This window comes from Xiphias gladius, chromosome 9 (assembly GCF_016859285.1).
Source record: "Xiphias gladius isolate SHS-SW01 ecotype Sanya breed wild chromosome 9, ASM1685928v1, whole genome shotgun sequence".
Taxonomy (NCBI): domain Eukaryota; kingdom Metazoa; phylum Chordata; class Actinopteri; order Istiophoriformes; family Xiphiidae; genus Xiphias; species Xiphias gladius.
The window spans coordinates 20,392,803-20,413,429 of record NC_053408.1 but is presented as its reverse complement, the minus strand read 5'-3'; the positions used below and the strand labels follow the sequence as shown (position 1 = coordinate 20,413,429).

General features: G+C 41.1%; 2 protein-coding genes and 1 non-coding gene across 3 annotated transcripts; 2 read left to right on the top strand and 1 right to left on the bottom strand.

The window, feature by feature from the left end:
- The first annotated feature begins 625 nt into the window (after nt 1–625).
- Nucleotides 626–6,868, top strand: LOC120794732 (zinc finger protein 135-like). The gene is made up of 7 exons (XM_040135996.1): nt 626–850; nt 1,940–2,142; nt 3,057–3,158; nt 3,416–3,511; nt 3,682–3,792; nt 4,018–4,141; nt 4,399–6,868. The coding sequence occupies exons 1-7, from the start codon at nt 823–825 to the stop codon at nt 6,468–6,470; spliced, it is 2,736 nt and encodes a 911-aa protein (XP_039991930.1). The 5' UTR covers nt 626–822; the 3' UTR covers nt 6,471–6,868.
- Nucleotides 6,869–8,165: 1,297 nt separating this feature from the next.
- Nucleotides 8,166–8,238, bottom strand: trnar-ccu. Its single transcript has one exon. It is a non-coding gene; the product is annotated as a tRNA-Arg (tRNA).
- Nucleotides 8,239–8,522: 284 nt separating this feature from the next.
- wdr45b (WD repeat domain 45B) lies at nt 8,523–19,717 on the top strand. Its single transcript, XM_040136278.1, has 10 exons — nt 8,523–8,868; nt 10,043–10,117; nt 10,870–10,971; nt 11,405–11,492; nt 11,920–12,014; nt 12,251–12,441; nt 12,539–12,624; nt 14,688–14,789; nt 14,969–15,090; nt 17,615–19,717. Exons 1-10 carry the CDS (start codon nt 8,802–8,804, stop codon nt 17,719–17,721), a joined length of 1,035 nt encoding a protein of 344 aa, XP_039992212.1. The 5' UTR covers nt 8,523–8,801; the 3' UTR covers nt 17,722–19,717.
- The last annotated feature ends 910 nt before the right edge of the window (nt 19,718–20,627 follow it).

Sequence of the window (20,627 nt, the reverse complement as noted above, 5' to 3'; positions counted from 1 at the left end):
ATCAGGCATTGCATAAAGTCTTTTGATAAAGAAATAGTTGGGTTAAAATATATACATTATCTGTCTGTGGGGATTGCATTCATATGACAAGTATTAGTGTAGGCTTATTCTGCTGACATTCCTTCTATTTAATTATTTGAAAATAGTTTCAATAACACCCACAAACTACGTTCACACGTAACATACATACAAACACATGACTGTGAGATGTTATTATTATTTATTTATTGTTTTTTGTGTGTGCTTTTTGTTAGTAATTGGGTAAAATGGTGCATGACTTTTTAGAAAGTGGAACAGAGCTGGACCTTAGTTAATCAGGATTTGAAAAGGGGAAACTGTTATCAGAATAAAGCTAGACTCGTGATTAATACACAAATGGTGTGATATAATTGTACTAAATAAATAAGTGCAGAGCATAGCAACTGTGAGTGTATAAATAAGAATATAAAAATAACCTGTATATCTGCCATATTTAAATGGCAGATATACATTTTTATCTTTATATATTTTTATTTAGACACCTGCTAAGGTTTGCACTTACTTAATATATTTAAATAAATATGACAGATATACATTTTACATGTGACAGAGGTGGAGAGAGAAAGAGGGACACCATAAACTTAGATGCGGAACTAATCAAAGTAGCTGGCTGTGGTCGGATTGTTATTCCGGACGGAAGGCGAGACAACCGTTGACGCACAAAGATCGGCTGTGTCGCTTCGTGCTCTTGAACACAGCCAACGTTAAAACATTTAGTTTGACTTCGGTCGAGCGACAGACGTTATTTTCCCTGACTGTAATGTAATTGCGGCGATACATAGGATGGACGGAGGTATATCCGAGTTGCCAGGTTGGTGTGAACGCTCACGGACCAATTTGTTTGGCTAGGCCGCAACACAGCCCGCGCGCGGGAATAGCGTCGCTTATTTATCTATAAATAGTTATTTTGATACATTTTACCACCCATTGCATTTCAATCGAATTTAGGCTGCCACTGACGTCCCTTGGTTCACCGAACCATTGAACCGGGGAGCTAGTTGCTAATTGCTTTGCGGTCATTTAAGTGGCAGTTATGGGAATCGCGTTGACGCTAGTTATCGGTTCTGTCAATTTAGCTAACGCTAAAGCTAGCGCTAGCTTCAGGCGACCCGGTGTAGGTTAACTGTTGAAGTGTTTCTGATGCTTTGAGAAGAACTGCGACAGCTCTTCAGAAATGGTCTAAACATATACTTGCATGCAACCTGTTTGTAAACATTTTCAAGTCTGCGTGCTACCCTTTCTGGTGTTTGCGCATCGACGTGTAACGAGGTACATCTACGATCACGGAAATGAAAGCAGACATATCCTTGTTCCGAGACCATATGTTTGTCATCATTTTATAGATTTGTGATGCTGGCACACCAAAGATTTGAAAACTAGGTCAGGGATTAATTTTGAATCTTTGGTTGGCACCAATAATCAACCAATATGCTAATGTCAGGCGCTGGCTTTACAGATTTTTTTTAGGATAATGCTTATGTTTGTCTGTTTGGTATGAAATCTGGACAAATTGATTCTGAAATTGATTCAGAAAGCCGTTTAAAGGGTCTGTTCACTCAAACAAAAGTAATTTTAAAAAATGTGATTTCCTCACTTCCCTGCCTTAGCATCTTTCCATTCAGATGGTTTTAGTTTTATTCGCCTAGGTTTTGAGAAACCCCCTGACATCTATTTTGGTATCTCACTAAAATGAAAGGAATTCTATTTGTGCCGCTCACAGCGTTGAAAAATTAAATTTTGAAAACTAAACATTTCTTTCCTGAAATGGCAAGGACCCATGGTATTTTGTATAAAATACTGGGTTCCCAATCCACAAAACATTTTCAGTCTGGGACAAATGTTAAAGTGTTAATATGTCATCCTTTAAAACATTTTTTTGAAATTCATTCCCTGTTTACAGGTCCCTCACTTCCCCTCTCCACTCTGCGCCTCCTGGTCCCACCAATTCGGCTGGTCTCTGCAGCAATCTGGCAGACGGTGGAACAGAAAATTGTGTCGGATTATGGGCTGCTTGAGGAGTTTGTTTTTATGGTCACTGAGATTGTCCCTCAACTTCTCTCCACGAGGCAGCGGGCTGAACTCATTTTGGGTCTAAGAGCACGGGTAAGGAAGGGTTGTAGCTCTTTTTCAAAACCACTGAAAAAAGGGGAGGGGCTGCCGCTTTCGACAGGTGAGTGGGTATGTAAACGTCACAGAACCAACAGCGCTTGAATCCCTTGGTCTCTAAAAGGGTTACAGGTAAAGTACATCAGCTGCTGCCCTTGTGTGGAGCAGCTTAAGGTAGACTAGAGTAAACAATTTTAATTTTAGAATTAAAATTTCTAAACCTGAAATTGGTGTATTCTCACAGCTAATTTGGAGGGCTTGAGACTCAAAACAGGCCTTTCATTGGGCTCTGATCCCTGCAGTGTGTGCAGGCTCTCAGACAACATTTTCAGTTTTTTCTGTACATACTTTACTGCAGGTGAATATTGCCATTTCATTGCGATGGATTACTGTTAAACATGGTTTAATTTTGGAAGAACGCCAAACTGGCTGGCACCACTCTCCTCTTTATCTTTACTTCTCACCTGTTACAAAGAATCCTAATCTCTCCACACTGTTTCCTTGTTATCTAGGGAACAATCAAACTGTCTCCTTTTCAGTTTTTCTGTTGCTATTAGAATGGTAAAAAGGTTGTTGTCTTTGTATTGCATTGCCCTGTTGGGAATTTTTCCAGCATCACTTCTTCAAAGCGGCTGGCAGCCTCCGCCTTCTTGCATGCACAGATCCACAGTTTTGCTTTGACTTGTGGAAAGACAATGCACTGAGACTTTATATAATTGAAGAATTCAAATGTTAGACCGAAAACATTTTGAGTCAGTGTGACACGTTCATTAATCAAAGAAATGTGTCTGACCGTTAACACAAAGCAGATGATTATTCTAGGTTAGCCTGAAAGGAAACGGGGCGGCAGGCAGATGAGCACTTTTTCTCAGATTAATTTATTCATCGTTGCCGCTGTCTTCTGATTGTAGCTGATCCTGGAGTTATGTCGCTCTGAGGAGACTGCTGACCTCCAGATTATTCAGCCACATCTTGACCGAATGCAGAACCTCAGATCTCTGTGGAATGTAGAGGTGGGTCTAAACCTGCAGTCAATAAACTTAAACATCTGGATTGCTTTACATCTGTTTACATCACCGTTGTTTGATCAGTACCAGTACTAATACAAATAATTGCTTTAAGTGGCTTTTTTTTTTTTTTTTTTTCCTCCATTCTTATTTTGGTCAGCCGCTATTATTCTAAAGTAATCTAAAATTCAAGTTCCATGACAGATTTTGGCATCATATGCTCTAAAGTGACACATGCCATTTTAAACCATCTTTTATTACAGACTGATAATGCAGAACAAGAAGTGTCTGACTCACATTTCATGGGCCTTGTCCAAAATCTGCTCAGAGATCCTGAAGAGAGAAGAAACTTTTTCCAGGTATGTTTTGGTTATACTGTATACTTTTGTGCACACAGATGTGTTAAATCTTTCTTTAATCTATCAAAGGTGATCGCCAAAGTGTATATTTAACTGAGAATTCTGTGTTTTATGATATGCTCTTGTTTATTTAAAAAGATTTGACACTTATGGATTTCTTCGTGTTCCAGGATGTCTTCCCAGGAGACTTTGGCCCAACATATGACAAAGCAATCCAGACACTGATGTGGCTGTTTCTGTCCAGACTTGAAAAGCTTATTCCTACCCAAACTCTCCAACAGGTACACTTAATCATTTCGGAAATACGTTATCTCACAACGAATTTCTGTTTTTCTGAACTTCATGCTCATACAATAAAGACTGATGTTTTTGCTTTAGAGCGGAGCTGTTTTTATAAGTTAAACAGGATTTCATATTTCTTGTGTTTCTTCACATCTATAAGAAAAAAGGATTTTCACCTGACATTGCAGAGCTTTTGCCTCACTTTGGTTTTCTGTCTTTGTCAGATTGCAGCTTTGCTCAGCAACGCCTCATCAGTTCTGACTGAATGCATGGAGACTTTTGGTCAGCCCCAGGAGCTCAAAACCTTGCTGGACACTCAGAAAGACCTTAGTCAGTTAGAAGACATTGGTGAGGTTCTCAGAATTACAATGACCTATTCACAGAATATAATAGACATTAAATGCTTTGTTTGGTAGAGAATAAAACACTATTGCAGAGGAACATCCTTCATACCATATTTGTTGTCATTCAGGAAGTATTCCACTTTCAGTAGCAGCATTTGCATATAATTTTGATTAGAATAGTTCTGAACATATATAGTGTTTTTCATCTGAATTGGCTTAATTTCTCAGTTTAATAGTGGCTATAATATCATTTCTTTTCAGAATCTTACATTGTCGACAGTGGTATCCTGTCAGCTCTGTGTCTTCCTCCTGTCGAAAGAGTTGTGATCGTCAATGAACAAACAGAAACAGATGCAGAGAGCGGACTCATTTATACAGTCTGCACAGAGATGGAGGTGGAATCTGAGAACAAGGAGGTGTACGTGGAGGGAACTGGGAACTCAGAAGAGTGTGTGCAAACCCAGTGGTTTGGTCTCAGCAGCGATGTGAAAGCAGAAATGGACACTGTGGTCGTTACAGATTCTGTCCAAGGCACTGAGGCCAGTGAGAGTGAAATGGCCGATGACCAACATCATGACCAGTCTGGAACACTAATCATTGGGGAGGACGGCCAGGTGTCTGTGCTGGACGGCGTGGAGAAGAAACCAAACAGACGTGGGAGGAAAAAGAAACGTCCTGCAGATGAAGACTTTGAAGTGCAAAGCAGAACAAAGGGCAGGCAAGAAGACCCGGAATTGGATGTTTCGTGGGAAAGACCAGTGCGAAAGAACCGTGGACTCAAGATGAAACGGTACCTGTCACAGTGGAGAAAATCGGGCAAGACACAGGGCACTAATACTACTAAAAGTAGCTCTAAAAAGTTTTCCAGATCCCAGGCTTCAGCTAAAAGCAATGACTTGGACGAGAGAACATGCAAAGTGTGCGGCAAGGTGGTGAGTCGTGCCAAGTTCTTAGAGCGACACATGAATCGACACTCTGAGGAACTGCCTTATTCTTGTCCTGTGTGTAAAAGGTTTTATAAGAGCTTGCGTTACTTGCAGCAACACAGATGTCCGAATCTGGCAAAAGCAAAGGCTGGCAGGAAGGCAAAAGAACAAGAGACTGCGGCAGATGAGGGTGAACAATCATCCAGTGGGAATCCTTGTGAGGCAACCAATGAAGAGCAGCCGTCAGACAATACCGACCAGGACCCCGATTACTCCCCTTCTGCTGAGAAGAAGTCGTCCAAAGAATCAGGACAGAAAAGCCCAGAAGGGAACAAAACTGTGATAGAAGGTCCATTCTACTGTCCTCACTGCAGCGTTGAGTTTAAATGCAAACAAACTTTTAGGTTCCATCTCAGAAACATTTGCTACAATGAGCAACAGGTGGATCCTGAGAAGCCTGAGGATGTTAAACATTGTTTCAGGTGTGATGAATGTGACAAGGCATTCAAATACAAGTCAACATTGGATTCTCACAAACAGACTCACAACCCACTCTACTGTGAGGTGTGTATGAAACTGGTACGTGACTCGGAGGCATTGGCAATGCACAAGGAATCCCACACACCATTCCAGTGTAACCAGTGTGAGGAGAACTTCCCTGTGTTCAAGGCCCTTCACAAGCACTACATCGACGTCCATAATCCCACTGAACCTTTTACCTGCACCCACTGTCAGACAACTTTTGCCAGTTTGAAGCGTTTCATCAGACACGAGTGGAAACACACTGGTTACCAACCATTTCAGTGCCCTCATTGCACTAAGAGATTCAGATCATACTCTGACCTTGTGGAGCACCAGAAAAAACACACTAAGGCCTATCCATTCCTCTGCTGGGAGTGTGGCAAGAAATTCCGGCACGGTGTAACGTTGACGAGGCACGTGGAGCGTGTGCATCACTCCGGCGAACCCGTAACCGAGAAACCAATGCCAACCTTCACTTGCGCTCAGTGTGGGAAGACCTTCACTTCTAGAAGATGCCTTCTGAAACATGACAATTTCCATCACAAAGGGCTGCGTTTCCCCTGTGAGCACTGTGGGAAGGGATTCTTTGGCAAGGACGCACTGGTGAGGCATACTTTGATTCACACAGGCGAAAGGCCTTTCAAGTGCGACGACTGCGATAAGTCCTTCAGATCCGCTGCAGAATTAAAGATACACAGGAGATACCATACTGGGGAAAGACCATTTAAGTGCAACGTCTGTGAAAAAGGTTTCGTCCAGTCCTGCTTTCTTACCTTACACATGCGAACCCATACAGGAGAGAGACCATATGTTTGTACAGTGTGTAACAAGGGCTTTTCAAGCTTGCATGGCCTAAAAAGACACAGGAGGCTTGTTCATGCATAGATAATGTTAACATGATACAAATTCCCATATGGATGTTCTGTTAAATGTTTCCTTATTGAAGGAGGTCCACATCAGCTGAAAATCAGAACTTAAGTACTGTTGAGGATTTGACTTTCTGCAAGGACACTTGAGCTGCGTGGATGCTGCCTGAGATGGGGAATTGAAACCAAGTTTTCCAGTTGAAGGACAGTTTCCTTAACATGTCAACCACATTGCTATCTTTGTGGCTGTTACAGTCTGGATTGTTAGGAACTGTGTATTGCATTATAAAAATGTACCTTTGTATTTTTTACTGAAATGTTTGCTGTAGATCTACATAAGATTTGTATGTATAAATGGTATGAACCTTAATTCCTTTTGGAATTGAATTCTTCTTCTTGAATAAATTGAAAATTAGATTCCAGGTGTCGTTTGATTTACTCAAGGGTGAGGACATTGAGGTGATTTTTGAACATTTAAATTGCTCATATATTGTTTCTTGTAGATAGACTTTTGGGCTGGATGTAAGGCAGTCATGGAGCATTCAGAAGTTGTTCCTATAGAATATGGTAAACAATTAATAGATACTGTTTAACACAAGTGCATATAATGGTATTTTGGTCTACAAATGTAGCCATTAATGTCATTGAACCAATGTGTGAGTATGAGGCTTAAAATTGTGATAACGAACTTACATATCAGCAATGCCCAACCACTGGATAGCTCAATTAGTTGGGCCATTATTATCTGGAACAATGAAAGCAATGGGCATCTGCCTCATGACCAGCGAGCAACCAAAGATGTTTATTGTGAGATTTGATTTGTCTATAGCGGCCTATCTATGGGCATTTTTCCTACTCAAGACATTTTGACAAGTCACTGTATGAAAAGCTCAGATGTAAATAATAAACTAGAAGGGCAATCAGAAAGCGAAGACCTCAGACACGGCCGATGTCAAACAACATACACCTGACGTAAGAGAAAAATTCTAATCTGTTGTAAATGATCCAGATGTGTCCCAAAATTTAATAGGTTCTTCCTTGGCTGTGTTCCAGTAGGTTTACCAGCTCGAGGTCCTGCTGTGCATGCTGCCTTACAGGCACTGCTTTCTAGAACATCAACATAATGAAGCGATCATTAATGTTATCAAATATACCCGTGGTTTTCCTGCTGAGAATTTAAAATGTTTCAAGGTGAGGAAAGCCTATTCCAAAGTGCAAAAATAATCAAGAAAACTATTTAATATGCAAAATATGCAATTCAAACGGCTCTTTGAACAAACCACAGTATAGCCAATTTCATCATTTAAACATGGTCAGTGGGCAGAAGTTTAGAAGCTCACCCTTTAAAAGATAATTTCATTCCACCATTTTGCAGATTTTTAAAGAAAAGTCGGTAGATTTTGCCCTCAAGGGGCTTCAAACTTATGTCTGCTAGTCCATTGATAAGTATTAAATTTATATTATGCTAAGACCCTGAGAATCAGAGCATATTAATGGTTCTGTAAATTAATGCATAACCGACTCAATAAATTAATAGCCTAATTGAAAGTATAATACTTTAGGGAGGGTCTGTAGGTACAGATTGATTGCATGAAATCAAAGTAATACAAATTAATTATAACTATTAATGTTTGTTTGTTTTCTCCCATTATGATGTGTTTTATATGCAAAGTCAGATCAGTAAAATAACTGCATGCAAACTCAAAACACAACTCACCCCAGATGGGACTCGAACCCACAATCCCTGGCTTAGGAGGCCAGTGCCTTATCCATTAGGCCACTGGGGCTACATACATGGGTGTTTTCTGTGTCGTCAATAAATACCAGTATCTCTTTTCGGATACATGATTTTTTTTCTTTTTTTCGGAGCTATTAAACTAAACCAAACTAGCTACAACTAGTATATGTTAACATGGCCGATGTTGATATCAAACTCTATGGTCACTAACAACGTCCGGCTCTATCAGTACTTTTCACTTCAATCTTTTTCTCCTGTAATATCGATCACGATTCCGGCTGCTGAAGTCGTTTGCTGATTTAAAACCCTTCTTTTATTCGCGCTTGTCTCGCGAATGTTTGATGAATTTGCTTCTGGTTAAAACCATTAATGGAGAAGATATTGAAATTATTTCACTTCTACATATTTGCTCATGTACGTCGACGAGGTCCACTGAAAATTCTCTCTGATCCTGAGTGGTGACAGCTCTCTCCAAGCAGGAACCAGCATCAGTTGTTTTCCTTCCTTCTGCCCCACAGACTTCGGAGGAATGGTAGCCGGTTAGCTCGTCAGACAGCAGTTGTTGGATTAAGTTGTTGACGTTATTTGGCATTCGGTAGTGGCGGTAAAATAATGAATTTACTACCATCCAATCCTCACGGGAATGGGCTCCTTTATGCTGGATTTAACCAGGATCATGGTATGAAGCAGCACTGTCATGTTTTTTTTCTCCCAAATGGAAATTGGCAGCGTCGTGGGTGCTAAGCTAATGTTGCTAATCCGGTGTCTTCCCAGGTTATAAATTAACCACAACATTTCGTAATAACAACAGCTTTACTTTTTCCAGGCTTGAAATTGTCTAAAGACGATACTCTGCGCCGTTGTTACTCCAGAAACATTAACCTGTAATAACGAACATCAAGTTAATGTTAGCTTGAGCTAGCCAACTGGACCGCAGCTAGCCAGCTATCGTAGCGTTTTCATTTTCAGCCAAAGCACAAGTCAGCTAACCAGCTAGTGTTAAGTCAGCGTGACAAGGGTTGTCAAGTGAGACACGAATATGTCTTTAAAATGTAAGCACGCAAATAAGAACCACGTATAGGTAGCTACTAATTTCGGTGAACTTCGCTTTGAAGCTAATGTAGCCTAAATTTCAATCGACCACCATATGAGCCGTGCCTCGGTTACCACAACGACTAGCATTAGCTGGGTAACGGCTAGCTACGCTAAGTGTGACAGTCGTTACTGCGGTAGTGGGATACTTCTGAGGGATTCGTTCCCAAAGTAGGCACAGTCTCTTATTAATCTGCCAGGCTTCAGATGCCCAGTTAATATTTGTAAGTACGTAACGTTACATAGTAGAACTCGGCCCCGTTTGAATGTTCTTAGCTCCCCACCCACGTATGTACACAGGCCGTAAAGTTCAAGTATTTCCCCAAATTTTACCAATTGTCTAACGGAACACTCATTTAATGAAATTACCGGCGCCAATTAGCTTCGTCTGAAGGGAAAGTAGTGTAACGTTGTAACGGCAAAGTGACCTTATAGGAACCCTCAAAGAGCCATGGCAGGCAACATCATGGTTGTGTCAAGAAACGTTGTGCCGCCTTTATAGAAAAATCATCTGTTCCACGCTCCCTGTCAACTCGGTGTTTTTGTTACCGGCCAGTTTCGTCCAGCTAAATTCAGCTCCCCAGTGTCCCCATGTCGTGTGCTGTCATCTGCCATTGCTGTATGAGGGTTGCCAGGGTGATTCCGTTTAAAAGATACTTGTAGAAAAAACAAAACCTGGTATCACATCCACTGCTGGTTAATGTTATCTTTTGTTGTTGATTCATTTCCGATTGCTGTTCTGTCTTTGTGCGTCTCTGCAGGATGCTTTGCCTGTGGAATGGAAAATGGGTTTCGTGTGTACAACACAGATCCTCTCAAAGAGAAGGAGAAACAAGGTAACTGGCTCTATGGACATTGACATGTGTGAAGGTCTGCAACAGACTTTGCTATTGTTAAAAAAGCGACAAATAATAGGCTGTTAGGGGACTGAGTGCCTGCGGAATAGAATAACAGCTGACAAAACAATACACAGTTTTCAGTTTAATTCGAGGTCCTTGTTCAAAGCGTTTCGGCTTATGGCTTCAGCAAAAATCATTCAAAACCAGGGAACTCTGCTGCACACGGGAACACGGTATTGTGACAGGATTTCAGCTCCTTAAATGCGGAGGGATATAAGAGGAAGCTAAAAAAGTATGACTCAGCACACAACGTGCTCCAGAGTTACTTCTCAAATTCATCAAATATCACTGCTATAGGCCAGGAGTTAACCAAGCACTCATTCACAGGACCAAGTTAAGAGTTAGGTCATTTCTTTTTTTTTTTTTTTTTCTGCGCTGATCCACATGCAGTCTTTGCAGCGTGTAGAAATTCTTTCCCGCTGATGTTACGCACGATGTACATAGAGAGAGGCCAGCCTCACTGTGTGGAATGCAAAGGATTTCTTGTCATTGTGGTCTGTTGTCTGCAGCGGGGAGCTGAGCCATTAGAGATGAATAAGCAGTAGTGGTTATTTGCAGGGTGCAATATTTAATTTGATCTCAAGCACAGTTTACGCTCAGTTGTGATGATAAGAGCTGCATTTGTTTCTTTCTGTTATTAACAGCTATACTTATTATTGATATTACCAACCAATGACTCTAACTTTCAGAGTTCCTCGAGGGCGGGGTTGGCCACGTTGAGATGCTGTTTAGATGTAACTATCTAGCCCTAGTGGGAGGAGGGAAGAAACCCAAGTATCCAACTAACAAAGGTATGTTCTGTATATAATATTAAACTTCAAGGAATCTGCAGGTCTTAAAGTTTAGTTTCCTCAAGAGGGCATTAAAAAGTCATAAACTTTATGTGTATAAGTCTTAAGCATGGTCTCTTGCCTCTCACAGACAGTAATGCTAGATATAAAAGTTTTTTGTATCCGATTGTTGGACTGTCAGGAGATGTTACACACTTGTAAACTGAAAGTGGGATTGTTGTGAGAGCGGATTGTGCTGCAGTGGACCGTTCAATCCTTTTTTTTGTAGAGTTTCAGTCAGCATCATCAGACCTGTTGCAAATACTGGTCCACTCCGAATAGACGTGTTAATTTTAGTAGAACTTAAATGAGTCAATCCATGTCCATTAATGGGACTAAGTTGAAAATGTTATCCTTTTTTTTCTTTTTTTTTTTTTTCCCCTTGGTACTTTAGTGATGATCTGGGATGACCTGAAGAAGAAGACAGTTATTGAGATTGAGTTCTCAACAGAAGTCAAGGCAGTGAAGCTTCGACGTGACAGGTAAAAAAAAATCCCAGTTAAAGGCTGAGATGGATTTAAAAACAACTTTGTAAAGCTGGTTCATCTGTCCAGGGATTATCTCCTGTAATTTTGCTGGTGGAATTCATTTCATCATTCGTGACGGTTGCAAAATGAGTGCTGTGTCATGTATTAGTGAGTAGATCAGAGGCTCCTCTTTGGGCACAACCAAATGGTTCTCAGCTTAATTACACAGCAGTACTGTGGTAATGAGACTAGGACACAAAGCGATGTGGTGACAATGCAGTCCAGTATTTTACTTGGTATCTAAAATCTCTTGAATGGATCTTGGTGTTGCCAGTCAAGCTGTCTCTGGCTTTAGCACTAGAGGTGTCAGACTGGTATTACTGTCTTTTCTTGATATTTAGTTTAAATTTTAGTTTCAGTGTTGGTTCCCCTTTGTTCTCAGGATCGTGGTGGTCCTGGACTCAATGATCAAAGTGTTCACCTTTACCCACAACCCCCATCAGCTGCATGTTTTTGAGACCTGCTACAACCCCAAAGGTCAGTGCACTCTGTTTCAACTCTCAGCCTGTTCTGCTCTAGACACTTAATTGACCTCTTTGACCACACGGACCCTTTGACTGGTCCAGTTTTTAAATATTTCAATCTAATGCTGCAGCAACTAAAAACAACTGGCATCTACAATTTGAATATTGTCAGTCGGCTTAACAGTAAATTCAACTGTTTGACGTGTGATTTACGACCAGTCTTTTCCCGTTTCCTCCCGTTCTCCTTAGGTCTGTGTGTGCTGTGTCCCAACAGTAACAACTCCCTGCTGGCCTTCCCTGGGACACATTCAGGCCATGTGCAGATAGTGGACCTGGCCAACACAGAGAAGCCCCCGGTTGACATCCCCGCCCATGAGGGGGCGCTGTGTTGCATCGCTCTCAACCTGCAGGGCACGAGGATAGCGACTGCATCAGAGAAAGTATGTTAAACTTGCACACAGCACTTCTTCAGTTGTTGTGTCATTTGTTTCTACTTCTGCCGACTTGTGACTGAAGCGTGTTTCTGTGTTTCCACAGGGCACTCTTATAAGGATTTTCGACACATCTGCAGGTCAGCTCATACAGGAGCTGAGACGAGGCTCTCAGGCGGCGAACATCTACTGGTGAGCACCCTGCAATAATGCTGCTTCCATCCGTACTCACGGCATCGCACCCGTTTTGTCCTTTTGTTTACGTTTTTGACATTAGATGAAAAACATAGCAAGGCAGAAATATAAATGATTGTTGATGGGGACGATTGCTGCAAATATCTGCAGAACTGTCAAAGAAGATCAGCTTCTTCTACTTGACAACAAAAAGCCGAGGCAGGCCGTGCTGACACTTCTTCCAGACAGGTATTGTCTCCTTTGCGCGGGGTACACCTGCTCTCCCAAGCGTATCTGCCGTTCCCAGAAATATATATACAGCAGACTGACGTGCTGTAGCTGCAGTGTAAATTTCTACGTTAGAGTGGACAGTCTGACCACAATCTGAGTGCTCCACTCCAGCACTCTGTAAGATGTACGTTAGACCACATTCTTACAGAGTCAGTGTGAGAGTGTGGTGGAAGTTAACATAACCACAGGAATTCTTCTGCATGGTGACCTCTCGAAAGGTTTATGTAACACTTGGTCATGTTTAACAACTGTGTTTAAGTATGTCTGAGATTGAGAAGAGCAGGATTTATGGATGAGAGGCCTACAATTAGCTGCCATTATACATTATAGTTCCCAGCTGATCTAGTTTGATGGTACAAGTTTTCCATTCGACTTAAAGTCACGGTTCACACATCGGTTACATTTTTCATTAAGTACCAGTTCATTTTTATTTCCATTCAAGAGCTTTGCCTTACCGTGAATTCAACACGAGGGCCTTCCTGCTGTGAGGAGACAGTACTTACCACTGAACTACCTCTCGATTTGAAATCCCAAAATGAAAACAAATGTAAACTGTGCAACTGGGGCTTAAAACTCAACGACTTGTGAAACATTGGAATAATAAGGCTGGAAAAAAAAAAAAAACAGAATCCAAACTACATTAAAACTATGGCAACGGCAGTTAAATCGTATTTAGGGTTTTACGGCATAACATGTAAATGGGCCTAATTTAAAACACATTGCAATATAAGAGCTGCTTTTCTGAAAAAGATGAAGGGAATAGAAGTTGCTTTCGAGATAGGGTTCCGCCCAGGTCAGTACTTGGCTGCATAAAACATTTTAGCTTTTGTGTTCAGTAAGTAAAAACAAAATTAATACCTTTTGTGTCATATTTGTGTTCAGCATATTGTAAAGCGAAGTAGCTTCTCCTCAGTCTCCGCTACAAGCAGTGGAGTCTCTGGAGGGACCACAACAGTCAACAGACATGCAAAAGGATTGGCCACATGATCAACAGAGCTTCCGTTGATGGCTTACTTGTTATAAAAAGTTGCATGTTGTAGCGATGAAACAGTATTTCAGAATGAAAGCAGTGTTCCAGAAGTTCGCCAAACTTAAAGCGACTATATAACTTACACTGAACAACAGCCGCTGCAGCTGCAAATGACAATCATGGGATTACACTGAATGCTTAACTCCTTTTCTAGCATTTAGCTAATGGCTAAGCTATTGTAACAGTGGCACAAGAGGAAAAGAGTCATGTGGACAGCGAACCGACTCAGTTAGTTAGTTGCAGCATAATTTACCTAACATTAGCTACCATCCTTATCCCACCAAACCAAGAGTAGCATCAAAACCTCTGCATCTACTGATTTGAGCAACAGTGTGTTTAGTGTTTTTATGACTTCAACTTTTCATTTGTAATTGGAAAAATTTTATTTTTTTTTCTTCTCATAAATTACATCGTCTCACTTTAACAGTAAAGTTTGTTTTTTTACCAAGTTGACCCCCTCAGAATGGACCCATGGTCTATTTTTGTCTGCAACTGTGGAGGTGGGAACCACTGCAGTGTAGGTTAATGGTAATTCTATAATAATTACACACTCACCTTGTACTAAATCTGCAGTTATTATAAAAACGTGTATTCAGCCTTTCGTTATACAGGTGAGCAGTGTCACACTCATGAAGCTTGCTACAAAATTGCGTGTTCTATCTTGTGTCCCTGTATTGATCTCAGTGGCTTATTGGCACATGACTGAGCTCATGACATGCAGTTTCCTTGTTCTGATGTCCATCTGTCCTGTCCTGTTCAGCATCAATTTCAACCAGGATGCGTCCCTCATCTGCGTGTCCAGTGACCACGGGACGGTGCACATCTTTGCTGCAGAGGATCCCAAAAGGAACAAACAGTCAAGGTCCGTTTATGCAGAAAGGTTTTTTCCTTTCAACTCATGTGACCTATCTGCTGAATAATAATTAAAACCAGTCTAGTGGCAGAATGACTATAATTCCAAAAACAATGTGTTGACATTAGTAGTTGAGTTTGACTTTCTGTTCCAAACCTGTGTCCTTGTTGATGTCCCTCTCTCGGCAGCTTGGCATCAGCCAGCTTTCTTCCCAAATACTTCAGCTCTAAGTGGAGCTTCTCCAAGTTCCAGGTCCCTTCAGGCTCCCCCTGTGTGTGTGCCTTTGGAACAGAGCCCAATGCCGTCATAGGTGAGTTCAGTTTGGAGTCTGAGCCTTTCTGGATTTGAATGTCTCATGAAGAATTGTTACTGACATCACTGTTGCGTCGACCTTCATTTTTACCTCCAACTAAGTGCTTTAGATAATTTGGTAAACTAGCGGTTACAACAACCTGTCTAATGGTTCTCTCCAAGTATTTTGGTGGGTTCAGTATTATCAATGATGACCCACACACCAAACATAAGACCCACATTATGAAAAAACAGAATTGAATGTTGAAAAGCTTGGAGGCAGGTGCTGATTCAACTGTATGACCACTGCGAAAGCTTTCGTTTGTGGTGCTGTGGAGTTGTATGGCATTATACTGAGAGGTGTTTCTGTCATTTTGTTCACACCATCTCTGACAATGAGGTCAAACTAAGAAAGCACATCACAAAATAAAAACAAAAAACAAAGCACGTTCCTGTGGAGGGGAGGTTTTTACGGTAACTCCCCGCTCACTGCTGTGCTGAACTTAGCATGGGGGAATGACAGGATCGGAACTTACGTGCCTGAATTCGACACTGTATATGTTTCTGAAGTTACATAATTATCCATTCAGCAAGAGTTGGCTGACTGAACTGAATTTTGGTCACTGAAAGTTGAAGAATTTGATATCTATCTATCTCTATCTCTCTCTCTCTCTCTCGCTCTCTCTCTCTCTCTCTCTCACTCTCTCTCTCTCTCTATATATATATATATCTATATATATATATCTATATATATATATATATATATATATATATATATATATATATATATCTATATATATATATCTATATATATAAGAGAAAGTTTTTAGCAAAGTAATGCTGTATGGTCTCGTTGAAGATGGCACACAATGGCTTCAGAAAATATGGTACAATTCATTTGAAATTGATCAAATGGATATTTTGGCCCAACAGTCTACTCTCAATAATCCATAATGAAAAAGTGAAACTATGCTTTGAGACACTTTTGCAAATGTATTAAAAATCAAAAACAGAAATCTCTCATTTACAAAAGGTATTCAGACCCTTTGCTGTGTCACTCCAAACTGTGGTCAAGTGCATCCTGTTTGCTTTAATTATCCTTGAGATGTTTCTAGAACGTGACCGGAGTCCAACTGTGGCAAACTGAATTGATGGACTTAGTTTAGAGGGGCACACACCTGTGTATATAAGGTTCCACAATTTACACTTCATGTCAGGACAGGAACTAAGCCATGAAGTTCAAGGAACTCTCTGTAGGCCTCTGCAATAAAAATGTATTCCCAGGAACACACTGGCCTCAATAATTGTAAAATGGAAGAATTTTGGAACCATCAGGACTCTTCCTAGAGTTGGCTGTCCAGCCAAACTGACTATCTGGGCAAGAAGGGCCTTGGTCAGGGAGGTGACCAAAAACCCAACAGTCACTCTAACAGAGCTTCATACGTCCTCTGCAGAGACTGGAGAACCTGCTGGAAGGAAGACAATCTAAACAGCACTCCATAAATCAGACCTTTGTGGTAGAGTGGCTAGATGGAAGCCACTTGGGGTAAAAGGCATATGACAGCCTGCTTGGAGTTCACCAAACAGCACTCCAAGGACTCTGAGAGCATGAGGAAAAAGATTCTCTGGTCCGATGGGACAAAAAGTCTGTGGGCAGAACTCCAAACACTACGTGTGGTGGACACCAGGCACAACTCATCAGCTTGCTAATGCTATCCCTACGGTGAAGCAGGGACAGGGAGATTGGTCAGAATAGAGGGGAGGATGAATGCAGGCGAATACAGAGAGGTCCTTTAAAAACCTGCTCCAGAGTGCATGTGACCTGAGACTGGGGTGAGGGTTCATCTTTCAGCACGACAGTGATCTGAGGCACACAGCCAGGGCAACACTGGAGTGGCTTCTGGACAAGTCTCTGCATCAAAGTCCAACTTAAACCCCACAGAACATCTGTGGAGAGACCTGAAGATGGCAGTTCAGACACTTCCCATCCAATCTGATAGAGCCAGAGAGGATCAGCCAGGAAGAATGGGATCCAGATCTGCAAAGCTTGTAGATACCCAAGAAGATGCAAAACTGTAATTGCTACAAAGGGGCATCGACAAAGTACTGAATTAAGGGTCTGAATACTTTTGTAAATGAGAGATATCAGTTTTTTTTGTTTTTGTTTTTGTTTTTTTATAATTTTGCAAAAAATGTCTAAAAACATGTTTTCACTTTGTCATAATGCATTACTGAGTGTAGAGTGATGGGCAAAAATGGCAATTTTACCCATTTACAATTAAATCTACTACACAGTAAAGTGCAAAAACTGCCTACTCTCTGAAGCCACTGTAGCTGGAGAAGAGATGTGCATTATGAAAGTCTCATTGAGAGTTTAGGGCCACCCAAAAACATGGTCCTAACTTGTTGAGATGATTTTTTTTTTTTCCTCATCGACACACTGTTCGGTTATTACAAAAACAACAGACTTGTCTGGCTTTCCGTGTGTGGCCTGTGGTTGCTGACTTCTATTCTGCTCTTATGTCTCTCCCTCCACTGAGCAGCCATTTGTGCTGACGGCAGCTACTACAAGTTCCTGTTCAACCAGAAAGGGGAGTGTTCCAGAGATGTCTACGCCCAGTTCCTGGAGATGACTGATGAGAAAATATGACCTTTGACCCAATCTGCAGACTTGCTATTACACAGCCTGTTTTTTCTTTACTTTTTTTTTTTTTTTTAAATTTCTGAGGAGGCAGGAGACTTCCCTCGTTGCACGTCTCCTTATCTTGACAGACTCTGTAAAGGAGCATCAGATGAATGGAGGACAAAGAAAGCAAAGCACAGACTTTTGGGGGGAACCCTTAACGGCAAAGACAGACGGATGGAAGCACCGACAGGGATGCAGAATTTTGTCTCTCACAGACTCCAGAGGATTGTCTCTGGACAGAGGGACAAAGGCACAGACTTTACTCCCAAGCCTAACACAAGACAAAAGAGGGAAAGTTTTTTTTTTGTTTGTTTTTTTTTTTTGAAAGGACAACAGGCCTCTTTTTACGACGTCTTCCGAGGAGTTTACAAAGGATGGCTATTTTTAATCACATAGATGATTCTGATAGACGGATTGAAAATATTGAAACTTTTGTCAACTAACACCACCTAACCTAACTATAGGGAGTGCCTCTGAGACTGGAGAGAATCTGTATGCGTGAACATATTATCGTCATCATATATACATATGTGTGTTTGTATATATTCCAGTGTTCCATATTGCTGGGGTTCGCAAAGCAGGATCGGAATGAGGTGACTGTTTGTTTGTGTCCACTTCTGCCTTTAAGATTCATAGTAACACCTGGAAGACTGGAACAGACTCCGATCCTGCGTTGTGAAATGTCCCCCTTGTATTCCTAGATTTTCTTATATTCACTGTATAAACGCAATGCGCCCGACTGAACCTCTAACACTTTAGAATTGTACAGAATAGTAGCAAAAAGAAAAATATGACCATGTATTTTTGTTTGTCTTCCTTTTTTCATACATCGTGCAATATATGTTTTCCCTTATGTGTTTCTGTTAAAAGTTTGTGAAAGTTAAGTGTTTGTTGTTTCTACACACGCGCAAGAAACTTAAAGGAATCGTTGGTCATTTATTGGGAAATGTGGCTATTCCCTTTCTTGCCGGTTTTTGCACAGATTACACAAACGAAATACAGCATATTTATTAGTGAGCTTTAGAGATGCTGTTAAGCGGATTCTCTTTCCCCGTTTCCAGTCGTTATGCCGAGCCAAGCTAACTGCTGCTAGCTTTAGCTTCACATTTACCCTACAGACATGAGTCGTGTGGGGCGTCTCATCTAACTTTCGGCAAGAAAGTGACCGAGCATCTTTCCCAAAATGTTGAACTGTTTCTTTCCGAGTTTGCGAACGTTGAGTGTGTTGTTCCTACCTGAACTGGAGAGCTTCATAGCCAAACACACGCGTGGTTTCCATCTTAAATCACAAAAACGTCATCAATTTAGGATGAGATTATTGGCCATGTTCTGCTCAAAAGCTCAGAACAACTGTAAAACCATGAAAATGATTTTGATCTTGGTTCAAGACTGCACTTCATATTTAATGTTAATACATTAATAAGCCAAGTTGATTCAATCAAGAGCCTCTAATATGTGATTAATAGATTGCTTCATATTCGTTTCGTTGGCCAGTGTGACTCTCCAGTCATGACTGTATGGTATCTCTTTATTTAAATGACAAAACGCTCTTTACTGAAGAGTATAGTGTTTGTGTGGTGTCAGGACATTTCTGTAAACTGCTACCCGTGCCCCCGAGAGCATTGATAAATTCAGCTAGTGCAAATCAGGGAATCTGAAGTGCTTTGTTCAGTTCAGTGTTAACCCAGCACAAGCGAAACTGTGTTAGTGTATAATTAACTTCTTTTTTTTTTTCTCTCGTCATGTTATTTGACACCCATTTGTGTTGATTCAGTGGAAGAGCACATCTCCTTTGTGTTGCTTTCCGCATCCGATTGTACATCCGCAGGCATCACTCTGTTGGAACATACACAGCACTGACCACCGTAGGGATGCTGCACAAACTGAAAAGCCAACTTGTCTCTGACACACTCAGAATGATTGTAAAACCTGCATTAAAAATTTGTGATTAAAATTAAACATCTGCTTTTACAGTTAAAACTTTACGGGCTCTTTCATGCCTTTTATACGGTGGAAACCAAGTGTAGCGTCTCCCATTAAAATGAATCTGTGATGTCATTCACTGTTGTGCTTAAGACGAAGGGCCCCATAAACAATTTAGAGGGCCTTCAAGAAATTAATTATCTTAAGTTGTTTCTAAAAGCCAGTTTGCCTGGAAAAACAAATCAAAGATGTATTTCACGTCTCGCGCTGTGAAGACATGGTGTCTACCTGGATGTAATATCTTGGTGGGCTCAGTGAAATGAATTGCACAAATGGACTTTTTTTTTTTACTCGCATGTTTGACAATTTTTATACAATTCCTTTTGTCATTTCTCCGGTCGTTAACACGCTACAAAAACCTGCCCAGAATTAGTGCATAATATGGATTTGGGACACAACCGCGGTGTTGCCCCCGGTTGTTCTGACGGAAGAAGTTCTGTGAATAGTGAAAAAAGAGAGGCTTATTGCTCCCTCTTTGGAGCTCCAACCACACAGTCGCAGCCACTTCTTGCCATGATTGGCCAGATATGTGGGAGTGAGGAAGTAGGCCGGGTTTGAACTTCTCTCCAGCTCTCTTTCTTCGTTTCTAGCCACGCTGTTGGGATGGCAATGTCGGTTGATTGGTCAGCCACTTTGGTCCAGATTGAAACAGCTCATCAACTATGAGGTGTATTACCATCAAAGTTTGCACACTCTTGGTCCCCGTTGAATGAATCCTACTGACTTCGTTGAGCTTGCTGACATTTCATTTTGTGCAATTATTACGTCAAGGTTTTCATTCGTTCCGTGAACTATATCAACATCTTCCAGACGAATTTGGCACACTTGGTAAAGATATCCATCGTTTCCAGATGATGTATCTTAATGACTGATCCTGACTTTTCCTC

Excerpts from the sequence above, each read along its gene's own strand:
- LOC120794732 (XM_040135996.1), top strand. The coding sequence starts at position 823 with ATGGACGGAGGTATATCCGAGTTGCCAG. Across the intron at positions 851-1,939 it reads AGGTATATCCGAGTTGCCAG|GTCCCTCACTTCCCCTCTCC; the intron begins GTTGGTGTGAAC and ends CCCTGTTTACAG. Across the intron at positions 3,512-3,681 it reads AGAGAAGAAACTTTTTCCAG|GATGTCTTCCCAGGAGACTT; the intron begins GTATGTTTTGGT and ends TTCGTGTTCCAG.
- wdr45b (XM_040136278.1), top strand. The coding sequence starts at position 8,802 with ATGAATTTACTACCATCCAATCCTCACGGGAATGGGCTCCTTTATGCT. Across the intron at positions 11,493-11,919 it reads GTGAAGCTTCGACGTGACAG|GATCGTGGTGGTCCTGGACT; the intron begins GTAAAAAAAAAT and ends CTTTGTTCTCAG. Across the intron at positions 12,442-12,538 it reads TAGCGACTGCATCAGAGAAA|GGCACTCTTATAAGGATTTT; the intron begins GTATGTTAAACT and ends GTGTTTCCACAG.